General features: G+C 46.5%; 1 protein-coding gene across 1 annotated transcript in view; it reads left to right on the top strand.

Annotated features, from left to right (window-relative positions):
- CEP164 (centrosomal protein 164) overlaps positions 1–9,520 on the top strand; it is a 77,942-nt gene extending 68,422 nt beyond the window's left edge. The window contains 2 exon segments of the mRNA XM_029574117.1: positions 17–139; positions 7,437–9,520. Of these exon segments, the coding sequence (XP_029429977.1) occupies positions 17–139; positions 7,437–7,533 (220 nt within the window). The 3' untranslated portion in view covers positions 7,534–9,520.
- The last annotated feature ends 12,616 nt before the right edge of the window (positions 9,521–22,136 follow it).

Genomic DNA, 22,136 nt, shown 5'->3' with positions numbered 1-22,136 from the left:
TCTTTCTCCTGGTCAGTGAGCAGATACGCCTCCTGCAGCAGTCCCAGCTCAGAGTCCCTGAGCCTGACCGGCAGACCATCCAGACCATGATCGATGCCAACAAGAAATGGCTTGAGAATTTTAAGAATGATCCCAAAGTGTATCCTTTGCCGGGACTTGTTTCTGAGCTTGCAGGCTGTAAGTGTGAGATAGGAGGTGTTGCTGTGCATAACAAAAACCCTACATGGACTGGAGCCATTGTAAGCAGCTCAGTAAACTAGAAATTTGGGCTCTGTTCATTGTTTCCAGGCTGGTTCATGGCTCCAGAATTTATTAAGATATCTCCTACATTAATAAAAGGAAATAAATTCCTAACTCATAAATAATCATATTTTAGCACATGCCCATTTGTCTGAAGACACTCCGGGCGCAGTCCAAGTAACATCAGCAATATGAAATTACTGCTTATTATTTATTTCCTAGCGTGTAGACAGATGGACTCAGGACCAGTGGGTTTATGCTCCCCTGCCAGCAGATGGAGATGGAGCAAGCTATCGTCACAGTATACATAACCCTGAAGTGACCCCAGCCTGCTAGTAATCTCCGTCTCCAGCAGATGGTTGATATGCATCTCCCTATGGGGATTGCTTTGAGTTTTTTTGAAAGAAGAAATTTAAAATTCTAAATTCAGAAAAAGAAAGCCCTGCTCTCCTGCGGTGATACCTAAAGGTCCCTCCCCCAGTTGAGAATTCCTAAGGCAATTTCAGTGGTCACTCAGGTGTGTGCCTTGGTCCAGTAGCTGGGTTTCCCAGCATGGACTTAGCTGCTAGTTCAGCTGAAAGGCAGTGGGTGCAGGAAGCCGAGCATGGTGGTGGGAGCAAATGCCCTCTCCCCCTGCAGCCGGACACTGTCTCTGTACTCAACCGATAAGTGCTGAGCTCAGGTAAGGTTTAAAAAAAAAAAAGAATGTTTTACCTGAATTAGAGACAGTTAGTGATGTTTCTGGAGGTCCCCCAGTCTCCGTTCTTGGTGTTCCATGCCGATGTTCGTTCCTGCTCCTGTTGAGGTTGGGGAGCTGGGCAGCCTGGCGGGTTGAGCGGCCCTCCAGTGGGCTAGGCCCTGCACTTAGGTTTTGTTCTTGCATGCTGGTGGTAGGCCGTGGTGGCTGTTTTTGCACGCTCTTGTGTGTGTTCTGCTGCCCTCTATAGCCCATTGGTGTGCGCGGTGTGTCAGATCTGTGCACATGTGCGCTTGATTTTTTAGATGCACAAACTTTTTTTATGCGCTTAACTTGGTGCACAGGTTGTGCGTGCGCCTTTCCACGCTTTCTTCTAGGCGTTTATTTGTTGGGCGCATTTCATTTTTGAGCGCAAGCCATTCCGATGCACATTTACCTCAGCAATGGCGCCTGCAAGCAAGAAGCCTAAGCATCTTCCGATTTGTGTTGCCTGTCATATTAGGGCTTCTCATCCTGGCCTGGCTTCTAACCTATGTCTGTGCTGCTCAGACGCTCAGGGAGAGTTGTCTTCCTCGGATTTTGCTAAGCCTGGTTTTTCCCATTCTGATGATGGGTTGGTCACGGTCTTGACTGTGGGGATGCCAGATCTTGGATCTCCCTTGACTGGCTCCTCCGCTGGCGAGTGCAATTCTGTGGGACCAGCGCCAGTTTCTTCTGGGCTTGGTCTGGACCCGGCTGCTTTTTCTTGGGTGGAATTTTTTCAAGACATACAAGCTTTTCTTCAGGCGTAGTCCTCTGCTTCCCCCATTTCCTCAGCCCTCCCTCTCTTCCCGCTTCCAATCCTATGCTTAAGCTCCGGGGTTCGCCTTGGCTCCCTGCAGGTGTTCCTAATAGGAATCCGAATGGCACTGATGATGAGGTTGATCCTGATTCCCTGGAAGATGGGAAAATTCCTCCAGGGCTGGAACCGTATCAAACTATGTTGCGGTTCATTCATAGAGATGAACTGCCGGCCCTGATTTCCCAGACCTTGAAACAGCTGGGTGTCCCTGGTTTGGATGCTATGACAGAGCAGAGGAAGAATCCTATTTTGGTTTCCTTACATAAAGCCTCTTGTTTTTTCCCGATGATGGATGCCATACAGGAATTGATTGATCTGGAATAGAATGCCCCAGAGGCAAATTTTAAAGGGGGTCAGACATTGCAAGGCCTGTACCCCCTGGATCCAGCTGTGAGAGAGCATTTGCATTTTCCCAAAGTGGATGCTTTGTTATGTGCCGTTCTAAGCGGACGACTATCCCCATAGAGAGAGGAGCATCCTTGAAGGATGTATGTGGTAGAAAGATTGAGACTATTCTTAGCAAGCCTTTGAGGTAGTGGTGATTAATTTACAGATTGCCTCCTGTTGTGTCCTAGTGGTGAGATCTTGTCTGCACCTCTCTCAGGAGATTGATGAGTCTGGAGGGAATTCAAGAGCAGTTATGGAGCCTGCTGCTGCCTTTTTAGCAGACGCAGGCTGTGATCTGGTCCAGACCTCGGTCAGAGGAGTGGCTTCGGTGATAGCAGCCAGGCATCCAATCTGGTTGCGAAATTGGACAGCTGACACAGCTTCCAAAGTCAATCTTACCAAGATGCCCTTTAAAGGCTCGCTCTTGTTTGGGAGCGAGTTGGAGAAACTGGCCAGTAAGTGGGTAAGTCTCCGGTGCCTCGGTTGCTGGAGGATAAGAAACTGTTATAGCGCCCCTTTAGTATGAGGGGGGGTTTCTGGGGTTCTAGGCATTTTTGTCCCTACAGAGGGATGACCTTTCAGTGGACTCAGCCTTTCGGTAGGTCTCGGTCTTTTCATTCCCGGAAGCCCAAGAGAGGAGCGGGTTCGGGTGGTGGACCTTCCCGATCTTCCCAATGAAGGTTTGCTGACCCACCTTCCAGAACAGGAAATAAGGGGACATCTCTCTTTCATCGGAAGTGGGTTGAGATCACATCAGACCAGTGAGTCCTGGAGGTGATACATGAAGAGTATGCACTGGAATTTCGCAGTATTCCTTGGGACGTATTCATGGTGTCCCCTTGCCACTCCCCGCAGAAGAAGGCGGAAGTGGAGTTCACGCTTCAAAGACCCCTCAGACTGAGGGCCTGCGGTTCTGGTACCCATGTCTCAAGAAAGTATGGGGCGATATTCCATTTATTTTGTTGTGCCCAAGAAGGAGGACTCCTTTCATTCCATCTTGGATCTCAAGAGGGTCAACCATCATTCAAAGGTGGCTCCTTTTCGAATGGAAATGTTACGCTCTGTAATAATGGCGGTGCAGTCAGGGGAATTTCTGACCTCCTTGGATGTGTCAGAGGTTTACCTTCATATTCCCATCCGATTAGAACACCAACACTTTCTATGCTTTTCAGTGTTGGGGCGCCGTTATCAGTTTTGGGTGCTGCCTTTTGGTCTAGCCACCGCTTCCAGAACATTTTCCAAGATTATGGTGGTGGTAGCGGTGACCTTGCGAAAAGAAGGAATCCTGGTGCACCTGTATGTGGACAACTGGCTGATTCGAGCCAAGTCTCAGGAAGAGAGCTGCCTGGTGACACACAAGGTGATCTTTTTATTGCAGAAGCTTAGTTGGGTGGTGAACCTGACCAAGAGCAGCCTTCAACCATCCCAGTCATCTTAGTATCTGGGGGTCCGGTTTGACACGGGACTTGTCAGAGTTTTCCTACCAGAAGTCCGGATCTAGAGATTGATCTCTCAAGTGCGTCAGTTGATGAACACCATATGCCTGATGGTGTGGTCCTGCCTACAGGTACTTGGTTTGATGGCAGCTACCCTGGAGTGATGCCATGGGCAAGGGCACATTGGCATCCTCTTCAGCGCTCTCTGCTATCTCATTGAAACCCGCAGTCTTAGGATTATGCAGTTCGGCTCCACTTACCAATGGAAATCTGCTCCCGCCTCCAGTGATGGTTGCAGGAGTTTCTTTGTCCTCTCCGGCCTGGTTGGTACTCACGATAGACACGAGTCTCCACAGTGGGGGGCTCACTGTCTGGAGTTAACAGCCTAGGGGTTCTGGAATGCCAAAGAGTCCTGCTGGTACATCTATCGCCTGGAGGCTCAGGTGATACAGCTAGCATTCTTGCAGTTCAGCCACAGGCTGTAGAATCGAGTGGTTCATGTGATGTCAGACAGTGCAATGATGGTGGCCTATATCAATCACCAGGGAGGAACTATGAGCCAGCAAGTGTCGCAGAAAATAGATCAGCTGATTGAATGGGTGGAAGGTCACCTGCAGATGATCTCGGCCTCTCACATTGCATGAAAAGACAACGTAAAAGCGGACTTTCTCAGCAGGGAAAGCCTGGACCCAGGAGAGTGGGTGTTGTCAGCTGAGGCATTTCAGCTGATTGTGGATTGCTGGGGCCTTCCGTTCCTCATTTCTACAGTCACAGAAGAGATCCATAGTCCCTGGGAATAGATGCTCTCTTATAGGTCTAGCTGGAAGACAGTTTGCTTTATGCCTTTCCTCCGTGGCTCTTGTTGGGTAGGTATGCCTGCGTTATCGGAGGCAGAAGGGGATTTTCCCCCACAACTTTCCCCAGTCCACCCAGGTCCCATGGAGGGGCTCAGGGGCTTCTCTTGTTCAGGATCCCCCTGGCTTCTGGGGACGAGGCAGCTCGGCCGCAATTTTTGTCCGCGGCTCCCCATCCTTTTTGCCCAAATTTATCCTGCTGCTTCACAATGCTTATTTGGTGCAGCAGGACGGGATAGGGTCCCAGAAGGCGGGGCGGGTGTCCTCAGCTTTGCTTCCGGAGGCTTGCGAGAAGGCAGTCTGGCCTGGTCAGTCTTGGGGGACCTCGTTTTCCAGGGTGCAGCAGCTGTTGGGTCCGACTCAGCTGGACAATGAGTTGGATGGCTCTGTTGGTCCCCAGGGACTTGAGGGCGGCGCTGTCGGGGGACCAGACTGCTGATCTGGAGGTAATAGATTCAGCCCCAGGAGATGATGGGGACCCTGTGCCAGTTGCAGAAGGAAATGACCCCAAGATTCTCCATTTGTTCTGCAGAGAGGAACCAGCTCCCCTGATCCCCCCAGGACTACTCAGACAAGGATGAGGCGGATCCAGTCCTGGATGGGATTCAGGGCCCGCCTTCAGGGGTAGTTCTAGTAGCGTCGGAGTGGCCACGTCGCCCATGGTTCATGGACCTGGTTCGGCTTACAGTAAATGGGCCTTTACGATTGACTCATCTGCCAGATTTGCTGCAACAAGGACCAGTCTTCTCAGATTGGGAGGATCGCTTTTGTCTTGCGGCTTGGCTTTTGAGAGACAAAGTTTGCGGTTGAAGGGATACGCTGAGTCTGTTATTATCACTTTGCTTCAGGCTAGAAGACTATCCACGTCCATGGCTTATGTCCAGGTGTGGGAGAGTGTTTGAGTGTTGTGGTGTTCAAGAGATGGATCCTTTGCGAGTGGATATTCCACACATCTTGGCATTTTTGAAACGGGGCTTAACTAAGGGGCTGGCCAATAATTTGCTTCGCTTTCAAGTGGCAGCTTTGGGTTGTCTCAGGAATAAGCTACTCAGGAGAGCCTTGGTATCTCACCTAGACGTGGTGCAGCTTCTAAAGGGGGCCAAACATTGGAGACCTCCAGTGTGCAGATTGTGTCCAGCACGGAGCTTGAATTTGGTTCTGCGAGTGCTTTGTGAAGAGCCCTTTGAGCCGATGCGGAGAACAACCCTGAAGGATCTTACCCTGAAAGCGATCTTCCTGGTAGCGAATTGTTTGACCAGGTAGATATTGGAGCTGCAGGCTTTGTCCTATCGGAAACCTTTCCTGCGGATAACAGAGGATTGGGTATCATTGCATATGGTGCCCTCATTTTTTGCTGAAGGTCGTTTCCTGTTTCCATCTTAGCCAGACGGTGGAGCTTCCGGCCTTTCCGAACTGGGCTCCAGAGATTTTGCAGTCTAGGGAGCTTCACTTGTTGGATGCGAGACAGATCCTGTTACGCTATCTGAAGATTACTAACAGCTTTCGGTATTTAAATCATTTGGTGGAGCAAAAAAAGGAAGCAAAGCATCCAAGGCTATGATTGCTACTTGGTTAAAGGAGGCTATTTTCTTGGCCTATCTTTGTAAGGGCCGGAAGGTTCCAGAGGTGTTGTGGGCACATTCTAATAGGGTGCAGGCAACCTCCTGGGTGAAATGTCAGTTGATCTTTTCTCAGGAGGTCTATAGAGTGGCAACATGGTCTTCCCTTCACACTTTCACATGGCATTACGGACTGGATATTAGGGCGCTGGATGAGACTACTTTTGGCGAGAGTGAGTTATGAGCAGGTATTTTGGGTGCCCGCCCAGTGTAAGGGAGCTTGAGTACATCCCACTTGTCTGATCTGGATTTATACAAGGAAAGGAAAATTGGTTCTTACCTGCTAATTTTCATTCCTGTAATACCACAGATAGATCCAGAGACACTCCCCCTGTTGTCGAAAGACCTTTATGGACTCGGTCTGTAATTTTTTCTATGTGTATATATTCAGAACCGGTAGAGTCACAATGGTTTTTCAGTTCCTTTGTTTGATAAGGGGGGCTCCAATTTAGGGAGACTCCAACCATGAGTTCTCTGTTCGCCCTGGTTAGGGTGATTTGGTGTTTTCACTCTACTTGGCTTGGGTACAGGACAATACTGAGGGTCTGTACGTGGCACTCTCAGTTATGAGGTAGTGCCTCAAAAGTTTATATTCTCTGCCTCCGTCTGCTGGTAGGGATGCAGAAACCCACTTGTCTGGACTGATCTGTGGTATTACAGGAACGAAAATTAGCAGGTAAGAAGCAATTTTCCGTTGCTTTATTTTGTTCCTCTGTGCCACATTGAGTCCATCCACTGATCCCTTGAGCCCAGCATCCTGTCTGTGACAGTGGCCAGTCCGGGTCCCTTGGAAGAATGCCGCAGATCGAAATGGGGAGATCTAATCCCCTTTAATCACTCCCAGGGGATCCCAAGTCTAGCTAATAGTGGTCATTGGGCTTATCCTCCAAGAACTTGTCAAAACCTTTTTAAACTCAAATATGTTGCTTGGCTTGACCACATCCTCTGGCAACAGGTTTCATAGCCTAATAATGCATTGATTGAATAAAGCAATATCCTTAGTTATCCTTTCGAACAGGGCACTGTTTTATTAACGTGTTCCGCCCCACTCATGCGTTGGTAAACCTCTTGCTCATCATTGTTGCTGCACTTTTCTAGTTCTGCTGATTGGATGGTTTGGTTGCTTCTTTTTAAAGGGGGTAACCAAAACTGCCCCCAGTCCTCCAGGTGTCACAGCATGGATCCATCCAGAGCCAAGGTGCCAGATAATTCCTAAGTACGATTCCAATGTTCTGTGCTCCCCTCGTGATAAGGCTGTGCAGTTGTTTTGGGTGTAACAGCTGTGCCGTGGGTTCTCTTCTTACCCCCTTGTACTGAAACAGTGTAGCCCCAGCTTCTGGTTTTCCTTCACCAATTCATCAGCCCTCTGTACACCAGGACTACAACTACCTCGCCTAGCCCCGGCTTACTTCAGCTGGGCCTGGATGAGAATAACCAGATCAAAGTGTATCACTACTGAAGAGCAGCAAGCAGGTTCTTGGTACCCGTGGAAGCTCTCCATCCTCTGGGTCCTCCCACCTTTTCCTTACGGACTCTGCTTCTCTCAGTGTAGCGGCCCTGAAACAAAGGGGCCGTCCCATGTGGCAGAAGGCTGTGGAGTCAGCATGGCATGGGGAGAACAGGAAAAACTGCAGCTGAGTGACACATCCATTAATGAATGGAACACAAATTACCCTTTCTTTCTGGAATAGGAGGTACGGGACAGCTGGTGCCCGTGTCGAAGCCAAGAAGCATTCAGTGAGCCCCAGCCGCACATTGAGCTAAAAACGAAAGAGATGAATCTATGTGTAAAAATGCATTTTTACACACGCGCACACACACACCCCCCCCTATATATATATATATATATATATATATAAATAGATATATCATTTTTGTATGCAATAAGAGTACAATGCAATGTGGGGAAACTTTACAGTCTGTCTGGGCTGTGGACACTAGGTGCAAAGGATAAAAATAGTTTATCTGTCCCTCAGAAGGGGTCTTTAAGAATTTTTTTTATACAGCAAATATTTTTTAACACAGAAGTAATCTTTTACAATTTTTGTACTATTTTTTTCTAAGCATCTTTATATGACAAGACAATGATGGCAGCTACAGAGCATGGGCTCAGTCCTCCAAGCATAAAGAGAGATTAGACTATGCCTCTCTGTCATCGCTACCACTAACACCAATCCCAAAGGAGAGCATGGGACACGGTGATCATCCTTGCCCTGCCTGCAGTCCTCTGAACATCTGGATTCTGCCCATTTGTAACCTGAGAAATGTTTTGCAAGTTAGAAGCTTTGTCTGACATTTTTGTTTGCACATGCAAGCCTGTATATCACTGTTCTCGTGTACTGTGCCTGGCCACAGTTGTTGACAAGGTGATCAGGGCCTGTTCGCCAGTGGACAGTAGCTTGTGGTTTTAGTGGTCTTACTAAATTACCTTCCTTCAAAAGGGCTGTGAGCTGCATAGGTCTGACCCTTCTTCCTCAGGACCACAGCTTCCACCTGTAGGATTTTGCGTATGGTAAAAGAGCTTCTCAAAGTGCCAGTATGTTATGCTCCCTGGAAGAAATTCTTATAAGAGACCATGCTTACTGGGTCCTTAACGTTGTTTTAAATCCACCCAACTCAAGCACTCATACGCAGGCTAATAGTGGAAAGGAGTCAAGAAAATGTGAAGCTCTGTTACCAGGCAACTACCACAGAACAAAATTAATGTCATTCATTTTCCTGATGAGTCATTGTTAACTAATTCTGTAATTAACATCGAATTAGGTCAAAAGAACAGACATTTAATTTTACTGCTTTTGGCATTAGAAGACTTTTGTTAAGCACGCTGTTTCCGATCCGCCCCAATTGCACACAGCTCGCACCATCCGAGGCACCGGTCAGTGTCAAACGTTTTCCAATGCCTTCTTAAATTGGAGAAGACGTGGCTTAGAGTCACCAGCTTGGCTGAAGAGATGGGAGTGTGTTGCACAGCCAGTGCGTTGCAGAAGCCACAGCAGAGAACCAAAAATGAATCAGCTTCCAACTCTGATCAGCATCATTCCTCTTCAAGTCCTGTAACTTTCTCTGTTTATGCTGCTTCAGTTTTGCCAGAAGATTATTAAAATAATTCTTAAAACGTGTTCCCCGTCCCCCCAAGGATGAAAAGTCCTCTCTGAATAAGTGAGACCTCAGGGCTGTCTTGCAGTGCTTTCTGATTTATAGCTTAGGCCTGGTTCCTTTTCTAGTTAAACAAGCCGATGCAATATTGGTGCCCGTTAAACAGGTGTTCATGATCGAGCGCCGCTCCACCTCTCCGGGGCGCCCGATGGAAAATGCAGATGGGCTGTCATGGTAAAAAGGAGGTGCTAGGGAGAATTGTGCACCCCTAGCGCTGCTTCGGCAGCAGGCGCTCAGGAGAGGTGGCTGTCAGCGGGTTAGGAAAATGGATGCTCGTTAATTGAGCCTCCCTTTTCCTAATCTGACCGCTGGCGCCTTTTTTTTTTTTTTTTTTTTAATTTTTTTGGGGGGTCATTTCAAATTTTTTAGTTCCTCCGACTTAATATCGCCACAATATTAAGTCGGAAGAAGTACAGAAAAGCAGCATTTTCTGCTTTTTTGTACATTTTTTGGGCTCCTCCAAACTTAACGCCTGCTCAGAGCAGGCGTTAATTTTGTCAAGTAAAAATGTGGGTATTGGATGCATGGTTTTGTTTTTTTTTTTGCATGGGGGAATGGATAATAGCCTCATTAGCATGCATTTACATGTGATGAGTGCTATTACTTACGTGCGCATTTTGGACGTGCTAACCCTTGTTTTCCATCGGGGGTTATGGACGTGCATCCAAAACATGCGTCCAGTTGCGCGTTGAGGCGGGGGCTGCGGCCAGCGCACGGTACTGTATCGGCCTGAAAATGTGTTACAAGAAAATCAAGAAATTAATTGGATAAAGATGTAACTCACTAAGCTAAAAATGTAAGTCCATTATTGCCCAGGGAATAACCTTGTCTCCCAGAAGTTTGTCTCTTAAAAAGATTTTTTAGTCTAACTGTTCTCTCGGTTTTCCTATTAACTAATTGTGCTAACTAGCATTAACGTGGTACTGCTTTTCTGTCTATATATAAAAATAATATCACAGGAAAAAGTGCATTGCATATACGGCATACACACTGCCATAAAACAGCTGGTTGAACACAGATCTCAAATGTAAGAGTAGAAATCGTAAATCACAGCTTTACCACAAGCATTGCCATTCAGGTACCCCCCACCCCCATATACAAATTCAGCTGCTGAAATATGAAAACAGTACCTAGGCTGCAGTGGATAGGGCAACAAAGGTGATGCAGAGTGTCCCAGCAGGGCATGAGAGCTTTAAACTGGCTATTCAAAGGGTCTTTCATGCAATAAGGAACCCCTGGCCAGTTACAACTCCAGTTAAACAACTATTACAGTTCAGGAGAACTGCATAGCCCATTCTTTCCTATGTGGGCTCCTTCATTAACCCAAAGCTATTACTGAATGGAACGGAACATCAGCAGAAAGCCCTCCCCTCCTTCAGTAGTGGGTTTAGAGCAGAAGTAGGATGTTTCCTCTTACTGTGGAGCACAAAATGAATTCTTTTATTTCTGTGTTTTACATGCGTGACCAAGCTGAGGTATTCTGCAAATGTTTAGCTTCTGTGTAGGGATTGATAGCAGTGTAGCTGGCCATATTTTCCAGTCTGTACCTCCCAATAGGAGGGTATATTGGTGTTCAAGGTCCCAGTGTAGTAGTCGCAGTGCTGCCTTTTCATAGGTAGGGTAGAGTTTTTGCTGTTTGAGTCTGGTATGGCAGGTTTACTACACAAGTACTAATAGAAATAGAAATGTGCAGACTGAAACTGAAATGAAGCCAGACTCTATATAGAAACAGCAATGCATTTCTCCCTATACTATGCAAAACCCAAAGCTAGGAGGGGTGGATATTTCCCAAAGCTGACAGAAAATGAGACTTGTGAAAAACACAAGTTCACACACAGGCCAACATTTCACTATTTTTTAAGGGAGTGTTAGGTTATATTCTTTAATCATTACTTGCATTAAAAAACACTTGTGTGAAATCTTTAAAAAAAACAAAAAAATCTAAATAATCCCCCCCCCTTTAGTTCAAGTTCAAAAACCCCAACTCATAACACAGACTTAGAAGCAGTGAGGCATCCCAGCTGATGTGAAACAATTACTTTTAACACTTAGCTTAAGTCCATATTTGCTTTACAGCTGATTCAAGCGGATAGATGAAAAAATGCAGGCGATTTTTTTAAGTATTCCACGTCCTCAGTAAGGATTGAGTTCACACAAGTGTATTTTAATGCCAGTTATGATTAAAGAATATAGCCCAGCACTCCCTTAAAAACTGGTGGAATGTGGGCCTGTGGAGGAACTTGCCATTTTCCCCTTGTTTTTTAATACTGCCTGCCACATTGCTGACCTAGAGGCAGTTTTCATTGCTGCTAGGACCAGCAGTATGGTATTTCTTTGGACTCTTTTTATTGTTTGTACCTGTGCACTTTGCCCTTTGATTTTGTGGTGCCTTGGTGGACTTTTGGCCCCCTTCGTTGTATTTACAGAAAATAAGACTACCTATAAAAGTAGGAAAAACTTACATGAAGCCTCTGGAAAACAGGAGGAAAGGCAGCAACATGTTATCTCCTCAGCCAGGCCAGAAGTGCAGTCTGAGCAGCCGCTATGCTAAACATCTCCAAAGCTTGGGGATTGAGTTTTGCCTTTTGTACTTTAAAATTGAAAAAGAAAAGCAAAGTTGCAACCAGTTTCTGTATTTACTTTGTCAGCTCATGTACAAATCGAAAGGTTTCCAGCATCTGGAGGGGAAAGCAGGAACAATAAACAGAGTGGGGTGTGCGGGGAGAGCACAGGAAAAGTACTAAGGTATTGAACAGAAAAAAAACCCAAACCATCAAGGCTAAGCTATCCCTTAAAAGGTTAGAAATAGGATGGGATCTAACCATATAACTTTTTTATCCATCCTCTTTAAAAAGAGAGCTGGAGTCCTCCAGCTTTCCCAGGTGAGATTACAGGCACCCTGGCCAGCTGGTGGCTCTTGTTCTAGCCTTGCCTCATTAAGGGTGCAGGAGCTGAGTCTGCTCACACCGGAGCCATTCAGCTGAAGAAACCATCATGCTAGCTATTCTCTTGACAGCTCTGTTTTTCGCAGTCAGGGCTTTTGGGAAGGTGAGTTTATTCCTCATGTTTACAAGTATTTTTTTTTTTTTTTTAATGTCACAAAAAAGAATTGAATTAGGTTTGAAACGTGTGCTTATTGAATTCCTTCTTGTATCTGTTACCATGTGCCCAATAGGTGCACATGTATTTTTTCTTTTAATATAAAATAATTGGCCATTCGCTCATGCCACACTAACCTCCGCTGCAGATCTGTTCAATTCTGTGGTGCTAATCGTGGGTTACTGGGGCAACATACAAGCCCACGCCAATTGCTGTTATTAAGCAGCCGGCGCTGTGTGTTACTCTGTTCCTGATTTCAGTGTCAGCTCTGTAAAAGGTCCAGTTAGCAAAGCCAAAACCCACTTCCTGCTTGCTCTCACGGCCCCTTGGAGGCTGAGGGTGCTAGAACGTCCTCTAAAGAAAGCTTGGTTTTTAAGGAAACACAAATATTTTAAGTAAGTGTTTAGCCCATTTCCAAGGGTCTCCAGTGGTCCTGTAATACAGGAGGGCTTGAAAAATCCCAGGTGTCAGGTGGCTAGCAGTTATACTGTGGTGACCTGGATTTTCCTGCACCAAATCTGCTGCTGCAACCGCCTGAAGAACAGCTGGCGCCAAGCAGGTCTAACTCGCTGAGATCCGTGCAGTGCCCGGAGGGGGGGAGGGGTGCTTGACATTAGCTTGGATGGGGATGGATGATGAGAGAAAGGGAAACTGGCAATTGGAGAAGCAACAGTGCATCAAGGGCCAGATTTACTACATTTTTTCCCCATAGATATAAACAGGCTGCTGCAATATTGGTGCGCGTTAAACGGGTGCTCAGTCATGAGTTCCCGCTCTCTTTAACATGTGCCAATCCACCTGTCCCGGGTGCCCAATTTAATATTTAAATGGGCTGCCACAGTGAAAAGGAGGCACTAGGGAAAACTTTGCAACCCTGGTGCCTCCTTAGCATTGGGCGCTCAGGAAAGGCAGCTGTCAACAGGTTAGGAAAACGGATGCTCAATTTTACGAGCGTCTGTTTTCCTAACCTGTGCACAGCCAACAGTTAGGAAAATGGATGCTCGTTAATTGTGTTCATTTTCCGAACCTGACCGCCGGTGACACTTTTTTTTTTCTTTCCCCTGTATGTTCCCGGATCAGTCCAGATCATGGGTTGAGCCTCCTGTCCAGCAGATGGAGACAGACCAAAACTGAAAGGGTGTCCTATATCAGAACAGAGCCTACCCTGCAGCCCTTCAGTATTTGTCTGTCTCCAGCAGATGGATCAGCTCACCCTGCGGTTCCCTGATCTCGGCTAGTCAGCCCTTGTTCTTTCCTGTTGGGTTCTTTGTCTCTAAAAGATCAAGCAAGTAGTAATTTATTTCCAGTGTTTTTTGAAAAAAAAAAAAAAAGATTTAATTTGTTTGTGTCGGACTCTGCCTGTCTTTTCTTTCAGATGGTTCAGTTCTGTCTCCTGGCTCTTGCTGGGCTTAGGGGGGCTTGGCCCCTTGTGTGTGGCGTAGCCTAAGCCCTATTTTGCTTCCTCGAAGTGGGGTGTGAAACTGGTGGTCCAGTCCCTCCCCCCCACTTCTCTGGCTGCCTTGGGGGGCTCACAGCTCCTCTTTTTTTCTTTCTCTGCGCTGGGAAGGTTTTCACTGTCCCTTTCAGCTGAAAAAAAAAAAGAAGGGAAATACCTACAACAGAAATCCACAAGCCGGCAGCCAGGGTCTTTGGTGCAGAGGAGTGTGCAGGGTTCATTGGTCATCGCATCTCAAAAAAGATATAATTGCGATGGAGAAGGTACAGAGAAGGGCAACCAAAATGATAAAGGGGATGGAACGGCTCCCCTATGAGGAAAGGCTGAAGAGGTTAGGACTTTTCAGCTTGGAGAAGAGGCAACGGAGGGGGGATATGATAGAGGTGTTTAAAATCATGAGAGGTCTAGAACGGGTAGATGTGAATCAGTTATTTACTCTTTCGGATAATAGAAAGACTAGGGGGCACTCCATGAAGTTAGCATGTGGCACATTTAAAACTAATCGGAGAAAGTTCTTTTTCACTCAATGCACAATTAAACTCTGGAATTTGTTGCCAGAGGATGTGGTTAGTGCAGTTAGTATAGCTGTGTTTAAAAAAGGATTGGATAAGTTCTTGGTGGAGAAGTCCATTACCTGCTATTTTCACTTTGAGAATAGCCACTGCCATTAGCAATGGTAGCATGGAATAGACTTAGTTTTTGGGTACTTGCCAAGTTCTTATGGCCTGGATTTGCCACTGTTGGAAACAGGATGCTGGGCTTGATGGACCCTTGGTCTGACCCAGTATGGCATGTTCTTATGTTCTTATTCCTCTGCCTCTGCCGGCAGCTAAATTTTTTCAAATCAGCTGATTTTTATTGAAGATCGCGGCTCCTCTTCAGTGAGTATGCCGCGTCCACATTCCTGCACAGCTTGTGGTGAGTTCTTGACGCGCGAGGAGCTCTGCTCTGTGTGTCTGCTGGGTGAGGAGGGTCCCTCCTCGGCAGCGCTTGCAAATTCAGCCCAGGGTCACGTTTCTTACTGCATGGCATGGCCATTCCCAGGTCAGCAAACCGCGGGAACGGTGGCCATTTTGGGTGTTTCAGCAGCTCCTGATTTGGGGCTGCTAGGCACTGAGGAATCAAATTTTGCGGAGTTTCCCCCCGATTTGAGCCCTGTGCTGACCCAGGACGAGGTCCCTGAACCCCCCTCCCCCCCCCCCCTCTGGCAAGGCTAGGCCCCGTTTTTCCTCGGAATTTGTGCTTCTCATGCACAAATCTTACTTGGCCAGCTTGCAGGAGGAGGAGGACCCTTCCCCAGGTCCCCTGCCAGCGAAACTCCCATGGCCAACTCTGCCACCCGCTCCTCTGACTCCAGAGCCGAGGGGTCGGTCCGGGTGCGGGTGGTCCCAGGGGTACCTCCTATTCCTGATCCTCCTCTGCCTCTGGTCACTCCGGATCCAAGTATGGATTTGGCGGGGGTGCTTTCCCCCCCCTGGAGGGGGTTGACCCCCGGGTCCTCCGCATATTTCAGAGGGAGGAATTGGAACCCCTCATTCCCTTTGTCCTCCAGGAGCTAGGGATTGAGGGGCCCCCTGCGGAAACTGACGGCTTCGCTGCCCAAGCATATGGACCCAGTCGTGACGGGACTCAGGGCTCCAGCATGTGCTTTTCCCTTCCATCCTATGCATAATCTGGGAATGGAAAGCTCCCGAAGCAGGGCTCTGTGTCTCTATAGCCTCCCAGAGGACTGCTTGGACATGCTGAGAATTCCCACAGTGGATTCTTCCGTCTCTGCGGTCACCAAGCACACCAGTATTCCAGTAGTGGGGGCGACAGCCCTGAAGGATGTACAGGATCGTAAGCTCGAATTCCATCTAAAACGTATCTTCGAGGTTCTTACCCTGGGAGTTCGGGTGACTATCTGCAGCAGTCTCATGCAGCGGGCAGGTCTTAGGTGGGCCAAGTCGGAGATTCACTGCCGGCAGGAGGTGGATCGGGTTCTAGCTCTCCTCACCTCCCTCGGGTGGATAGTCAATTTTCCCAAAAGCAATCTTCAACCTTCCCAGGTTTTGGAATTTCTGGGGGCACGCTTCAATACTCGGATCGGCAAGGTGTCCCTACCTCACGCTCGGGCTCTCAAGCTTATCGACCAGGTGCGAAACCTTCTCTCGCTTCCGCTCCGACGGCGTGGGACTACCTCCAGGTTCTGGGATCTATGGCCTCCACCATCGACCTAGACCCCTGGGTGTTTGCGCATATGCAACCGTTACAGAGAGCTTTGCTATCCCGTTGGCAGCTGGTGTCGGAACAGTTTCACACGGTTCTCCCACTTTTGGCCTCTACCATCGCCACCTTGCAGTGGTGGTTTTCACTTCCTCATCTTCTCCGAGGAATGCCTCTTCAAACTCCACAATGGATTGTAGTAACCACGGATGCCAGTCTCTCCGGCTGGGGAGCAGTCTGCCAGTCTCAGACCACGCAGGGGATCTGGTCTCTGATTCAGTCTTGTTGGCACATCAATCGGCTGGAGGCCCGGGCGATGCGGCTGGCTCTACAGGAGTTTCTGCCCCTGATCCGCGGCAAGGCAGTGAGGGTCCTCTCCGACAACTCCACCACGGTTGCTTATATCAACCGTAAGGGGGGCACTCGCAGTCGCCTGGTGGCTCTAGAAGCTAGCCGTCTCTTTGCCTGGGCGGAGCGTCATCTGGATTGCCTGGGCGGCCTCCCATATAGCGGGCAAGGAGAATGTACAGGCTGATTTCCTCAGTTGCCAGTCTCTCGATCCAGGAGAGTGGGAACTCTCGGAAGAAGCCATGTATTTGATCGTCAGCAGGTGGGGTCCCCCTCACCTGGACCTCATGGCGACCTTGCCCAATGCCAAGGCCAACAGATTCTTCAGCCGCTGGAGGGAGCACTGTTCGGAGGGAGTGGATGCTCTAGCTCTCCCCTGGCCCGCAGACGTCCTTCTCTACGTGTTTCCTCTGTGGCCTCTGGTGGGAAAAGTTCTCCGAAGAATAGATCTCCACCAAGGGCCAGTTGTTCTGGTAGCACCCGAATGGCCTCGCAGACTGTGGTTCGCGAATCTCGTCAACCTGGCGATGGACGGGCCTCTTCGTCTCAGCCATCTTCCTTGTCTGCTTCGGCAGAGACCCGTATTTTTCGACCAGGCCGATCGCTTTTGTCTAGCGGCCTGGCTTTTGAACGTAGATGCCTGAGGCGTAAAGGCTATAAGGAGGACGTTATCTCCACTCTATTGCGAGCTCGTAAGCAGTCTACTTCTCTGGCTTATGTATGCGTTTGGAAAGTTTTTGAGGCTGTTTGTGAGGAATCGGGTGTCTCGGCACACTCTGCTCCGATTTCATTGGTACTTTCCTTCCTCCAGAAGGGTCTTTCCTTCAGTTCATTGCGCGTGCAAGTGTCCGCTCTCGGCTCCCTTCTCGGTAGAGTCGAAGGGCATCCCTTGGCAGCTCACCCGGACGTGGTTCGGTTCTTGAAGGGCGTCAAGCACCTGCCGCCCGCTCACTCCACTTGTCCATCATGGAGTCTTAATCTTGTCCTTCAGGCTCTCTGTGTGGCTCCGTTCGAGCCCCTCCGTCGGGCTACGTTAAAGGATCTCACACTCAAGGCGGTCTTTCTTGTTTCTATCTGTTCCACTCGGCGGGTTTCAGAGATCCAAGCGTTGTCCTGTTCTGCGGTTTTCTGATTCAGGAGTCTCTCTCAAAACAGTTCCTTCCTTCTTGCCGAAAGTCGTTTCTCTGGAGCTTCCGGCGTTCTCTCAAGAGGAGATTGCGAGTACCGCTGGGGGCGATCTTCGCAGGCTTGATGTTAAATGCGTTTTACTTCGGTATCTCGAGGTTACCAATGACTTTCGGTTATTAGCTTTGTGCTGGTTTGGACGCACGTTTTGGACGCGCTAATCTTATTGCATGAGGGGTTTGGACACGCGTCCAAGTGCCTATAAAACTGTGCACTCAGCTGAGCGCACTATATTACATCGGCCTGAAACTGTGCATCTTATTTAGTGCCCACACATAGAAATCCTGTGCCAATGAAGGTATTAACAATTCCACCCCCCCCCCCCCCCCCAAGCCACAAGTGAGCTGGGTTAATGGTGGAAGTTTTTCTCCTGGTCAAAAAATGGAGTCAAATTTCTGACACTAGTGTCAGTCTATGAGCAGAAGCTGGAGTTAGGGTACTGGGACCTGTAATTGGAATTTACATGTAGAAAAAAATATTTTCTGTGTTGAAAGCGTTTTTGTGCACATAAACCATATTTTAGGTGTGCAAACCAGAGTTAAAATGTGTGATCAGCCTGCAGTGCACATTTTAACTTGGGGGAGAGGGGGAGTCTCTCAGCCTTGATTTTTGTGCGCATAAGACTTTTATGCACACACAAACATTAGTTATGTACACCCTTTTAAAAGCATATTTTTTTAAACTCCTTCTACATTAGAATACCATTAGCTTAATACAGGTTATCAAGTCAGATGTACGGGTTCAATGGCAGCAATGGGCAAGTAACTTGCTTTATAAGATTTGCAGATGACTGAAGTTGAATGGGGTGGGATGGGGTAAGGGGCAACAAAAGTTGATTCTATTCCTTGTTAATTCACATCCAGACCCCTAGTGGTTCTTAGCCCCCACCTCAAGTCTGTCCAAATTGTCAGGATATTCAAGTGAATGTGCATGAGCTATATCTGCATACAGTGGGTCTAAGAACCAGGCTGCTATAAGCATATTCATAATTGGAAGACCAGAACTAGGCCGTTCTCTCTTTATTCCATTCCCTTCTCTCTGCTCCCAGAGTGGAAGCGACTTGTTCAGGAAGAGCAGCTTCCCTAAGTGATATTCCAGGTTCAGAACTGCAGAGCCAGCAACCATGGCGAGGTATTTGCTGACTGTTTTCCCTACTAACCTGCCCCATCACCAAAGCCAGGAAACACCAAGACAATGAGCAGGCATTCAAGTGTTAAAAGTGTTAAACCTCGTCTAGAAAGATGCAAGTAGCTCAGGGAGAGCAATGTCACGGGAAAGGAGAATTTTCTCCCAGGTTAAAGAGCACCAGCTGCATTGTCAATGCCAAGGAGACCTGGGGCTTTCAGAAGAAAGGAGAGTTTTAGGGAGAGACTTAAGCAAGTCCAGCAATCTGCAGAAAGTGCTTTTTGACCTGGGAGCAAAAATTGGATAACTGGGTTTGCCCAGATAAATGTCATTTAAGTAATCCAGTACAATTCTTCTTTAATTGTGCTAGTTTTTAGAGTTTTCTGGCTGTTCTAGCTTAGGGGGCTTCAGTATTTACACAATCCTTATGCTCCAGGGAATTTACCATCCCCACCCCTCTATCCTCTGCTATCCTAGCTGCAGCCATAGCCTGCAGCTTTTGGTAACCAGGCTGTAAATGAGCAGGTCTCTTCTCTGATTTGGTGTCCATGGTGCAGAAAGGAGCAACTTCTCCATACAGCTAGGACCTGTGAAAGGTGAGTACTGTGCATGGGTATCATGCCCTGCAAGCATAGCACAGCACTCATTCTGAGTTTGTAATGGGAACAGGGAGTGACACACGACGAGATCTCATGCAGAATAACAATCAGATGAGATTAACTGATGAATGCAGCACCAAGGCATGCCACAGTGCTTCACTAGTTATTAAAATGGGCTGTGCGTGCATTGTAAAAGAAAGTGCAGTAATATCCAGTGACATGGGTTATGATTACACTGTTGGCACAGGAATTATGTTCACTCCTCTTTCTTGGACTGGAATTGGTTTACCAACTCTAGTCTTGAAGTGCCACAAACAGGTCTGGTTTTCTGGTGTGCCACAATGAAATATGTACAAGATACGGAGCACCTGCAAATCTATTGTAGATGCCCTGAAAACCAGACTGGTTTATGACACTACAGGTTTATAAACTTCTTCTACATTAGAATACCATTAGCTTAATACAGGTTATCAAGTCAGATGTACAGGTCAAAATGCCTATAGAAATGCCTACCCCTAAGCTAGAATGTAACACTGTTCTGATTTGGTGGGCATTACAATGTAAAAATGACACCCTAGCTTTGGCTGTGAGCTCTAGTTTCAGAGCAGTGTCCAAATGTTATAATGGCCTGCAGGCAGTTTGCTCCTGTTGTCTGATTTTCCCATAAGGTCACAATCCAGACTGCTCCACCAACTCTTGTTTGCAAAGTAACCATATTGGACAAATATAAACCAGTTCTTACAAGAAATGCAAGCAAATATGCCTCATGAATATTCATTGTGGATAGCCTGAAATGATTTTCAGAGTGAATTTGGAAACCATAGAAACCTAGAATATTAAGGCAAATGAGGACCATAAAGCTGGGCTTCTGAACCTGTCCTGATGGTCCCCTCTCCCTCATAGCCAGTTGGATTTTCAATTAATATGCATGAAATACATTTATATACAAAAACAAAAAGGCAATGTCCCTGGTCATTTGATGCAAAATGTTCTTGAGCACATAGAGATTATTTATGTTTGTTGGTCCACCACTCATTCAGCTAATACACCAAATGTATGCTGAAGACTCATTGGGTCCAAGTTGATATATTTTTTTTTAATTTTTCAATTATGCAAATAAAATAGTCCACATCATAAAGATCTTGTTACAGATTATCTTGCCTCAGAACATATAAAGTGAGCAGAAAGACCGATACACCGGCAATTACTAAGAATAAGCATATATTTAACTGGGTCACGCAAACGTAGAAAAGACCTCGACACGGATCCATGTTTTGAACTCTGCTTCAGGGGCATTGAAGTCCTTTCTTTTAACGCTCACTCATGTTCAGTCCTCAACTCACTCAACAACTTACCTGTGTCTTTTTTTTAAATACATAGCTGCATGCTATTTTTTTTTTTTGTTCATGTTAAAAGGATCACCAAGAATGAAGAAAAAAAAAAACCAGTATCCCAATATGGTCCATGTTTTGTAATTCTTTAATTCTTCTATAGCAGAGGACTACTGAGGTAAATTCCCTTCCACTGTAAGTCAAGACTAAATCATAGTCTTGACTCTAACATCTTTCTGGAGTTTTACCTCCAAGTAAGCACAGCACTACCTTTAAACTTACTCCCCATTGATCACTTTAATATCCTAGATCATGTATTGATGCAGTTTCCATCTGCATGCATCCAATGACTTATGCCTATACAACTCAAAAATAGTTACATGCCATCCAATATAAAAATTATATTAGAATGGTAGAACTATTCTACCTCCCCATTCACCTACTGGTTGCACTGAATGTAGAGTGGAAATCTAGAATTGCTTGTTTGTTCAAAAGTGCTTCAGGATCTTCTCCACCCTATGACACCACTATTTGCTCCAAAACTCACCTCTGAAATCCAGAATCCTATGGCTAGAAGTTAAATGAACGCATATACCAATGATTAAATAAACAGCCACAATGTTCAGTTACTTGAATTTGACATAGAGCAAAAGGCATAGGCACATTATAATGTACACTACAAAAGAAGACAGCTTGTGCTACCTCAACATTTGTATATAATCCTATCTTCAGATGACATCAAGTATTACCCTCTATTGCATGCACACAGAGGGAATATGCTACACATGCACAATGACCTTAACTAACAATGAATTAAATAAAAAAAAAAAAAAAAAAGGATTTACCAGATGAGCATGGATGTTCTGGCCTCTAATATAAGGTATGCATGACGTCTGAAAAATATCTTGTGCAAGTCTAACGCAATCCAATGTCTATAGAAGGCCATTGCTATATCAGCGGATTTGTGAATGAATGGCAAGGCAGATTTATCCATTTTCATACTCCTGTTTTACTTTTGGTGTACATCCTTCATTGCAAAATACAGTTCTTCAATAGGTGTAACCAGTAAAAAGGAATAACCATGATTTAAAGACACACTCACACTAAATCTTTTGCCTGCGTCTTAAGTCCATTCATAATCATGAGATGATGACTCTCAAATTGTAGAAGTTATAACATTCAGCGAGCTTGTGATAAATAGAAGGTAGACATCCTCATTCATTCATGCATGGTAGATTTTAGATATGGATCTACAGTATGCAGCAGCTCATGATGTTCAGAATGATGTATCCCAGTAGTGAGAGAGGTTGCACTAAATGCCACAGCGGACTAGGTATCTTTCAGTAAAGTGCAGAAAGATTCTAAATTTTCTTTGTCAACTGATGAATAAGTTTTAATAACAAACAAAAAACATACTTTGAAATGTCTGTATACAAATAAAAATTCTGACTTAAAAATAAGATGGAGAATTAGAATGTATAGCACTTGAAGAAGAGGTAGATACAATCAACATCGCAGAGACCTGATGGAAGGAGGATAACCACTGGATGAAAAGCAG

The sequence above is a fragment of the Rhinatrema bivittatum genome, chromosome 12 (assembly GCF_901001135.1).
Source record: "Rhinatrema bivittatum chromosome 12, aRhiBiv1.1, whole genome shotgun sequence".
Taxonomy (NCBI): domain Eukaryota; kingdom Metazoa; phylum Chordata; class Amphibia; order Gymnophiona; family Rhinatrematidae; genus Rhinatrema; species Rhinatrema bivittatum.
This window is presented reverse-complemented; position numbering and strand designations above follow the sequence as displayed.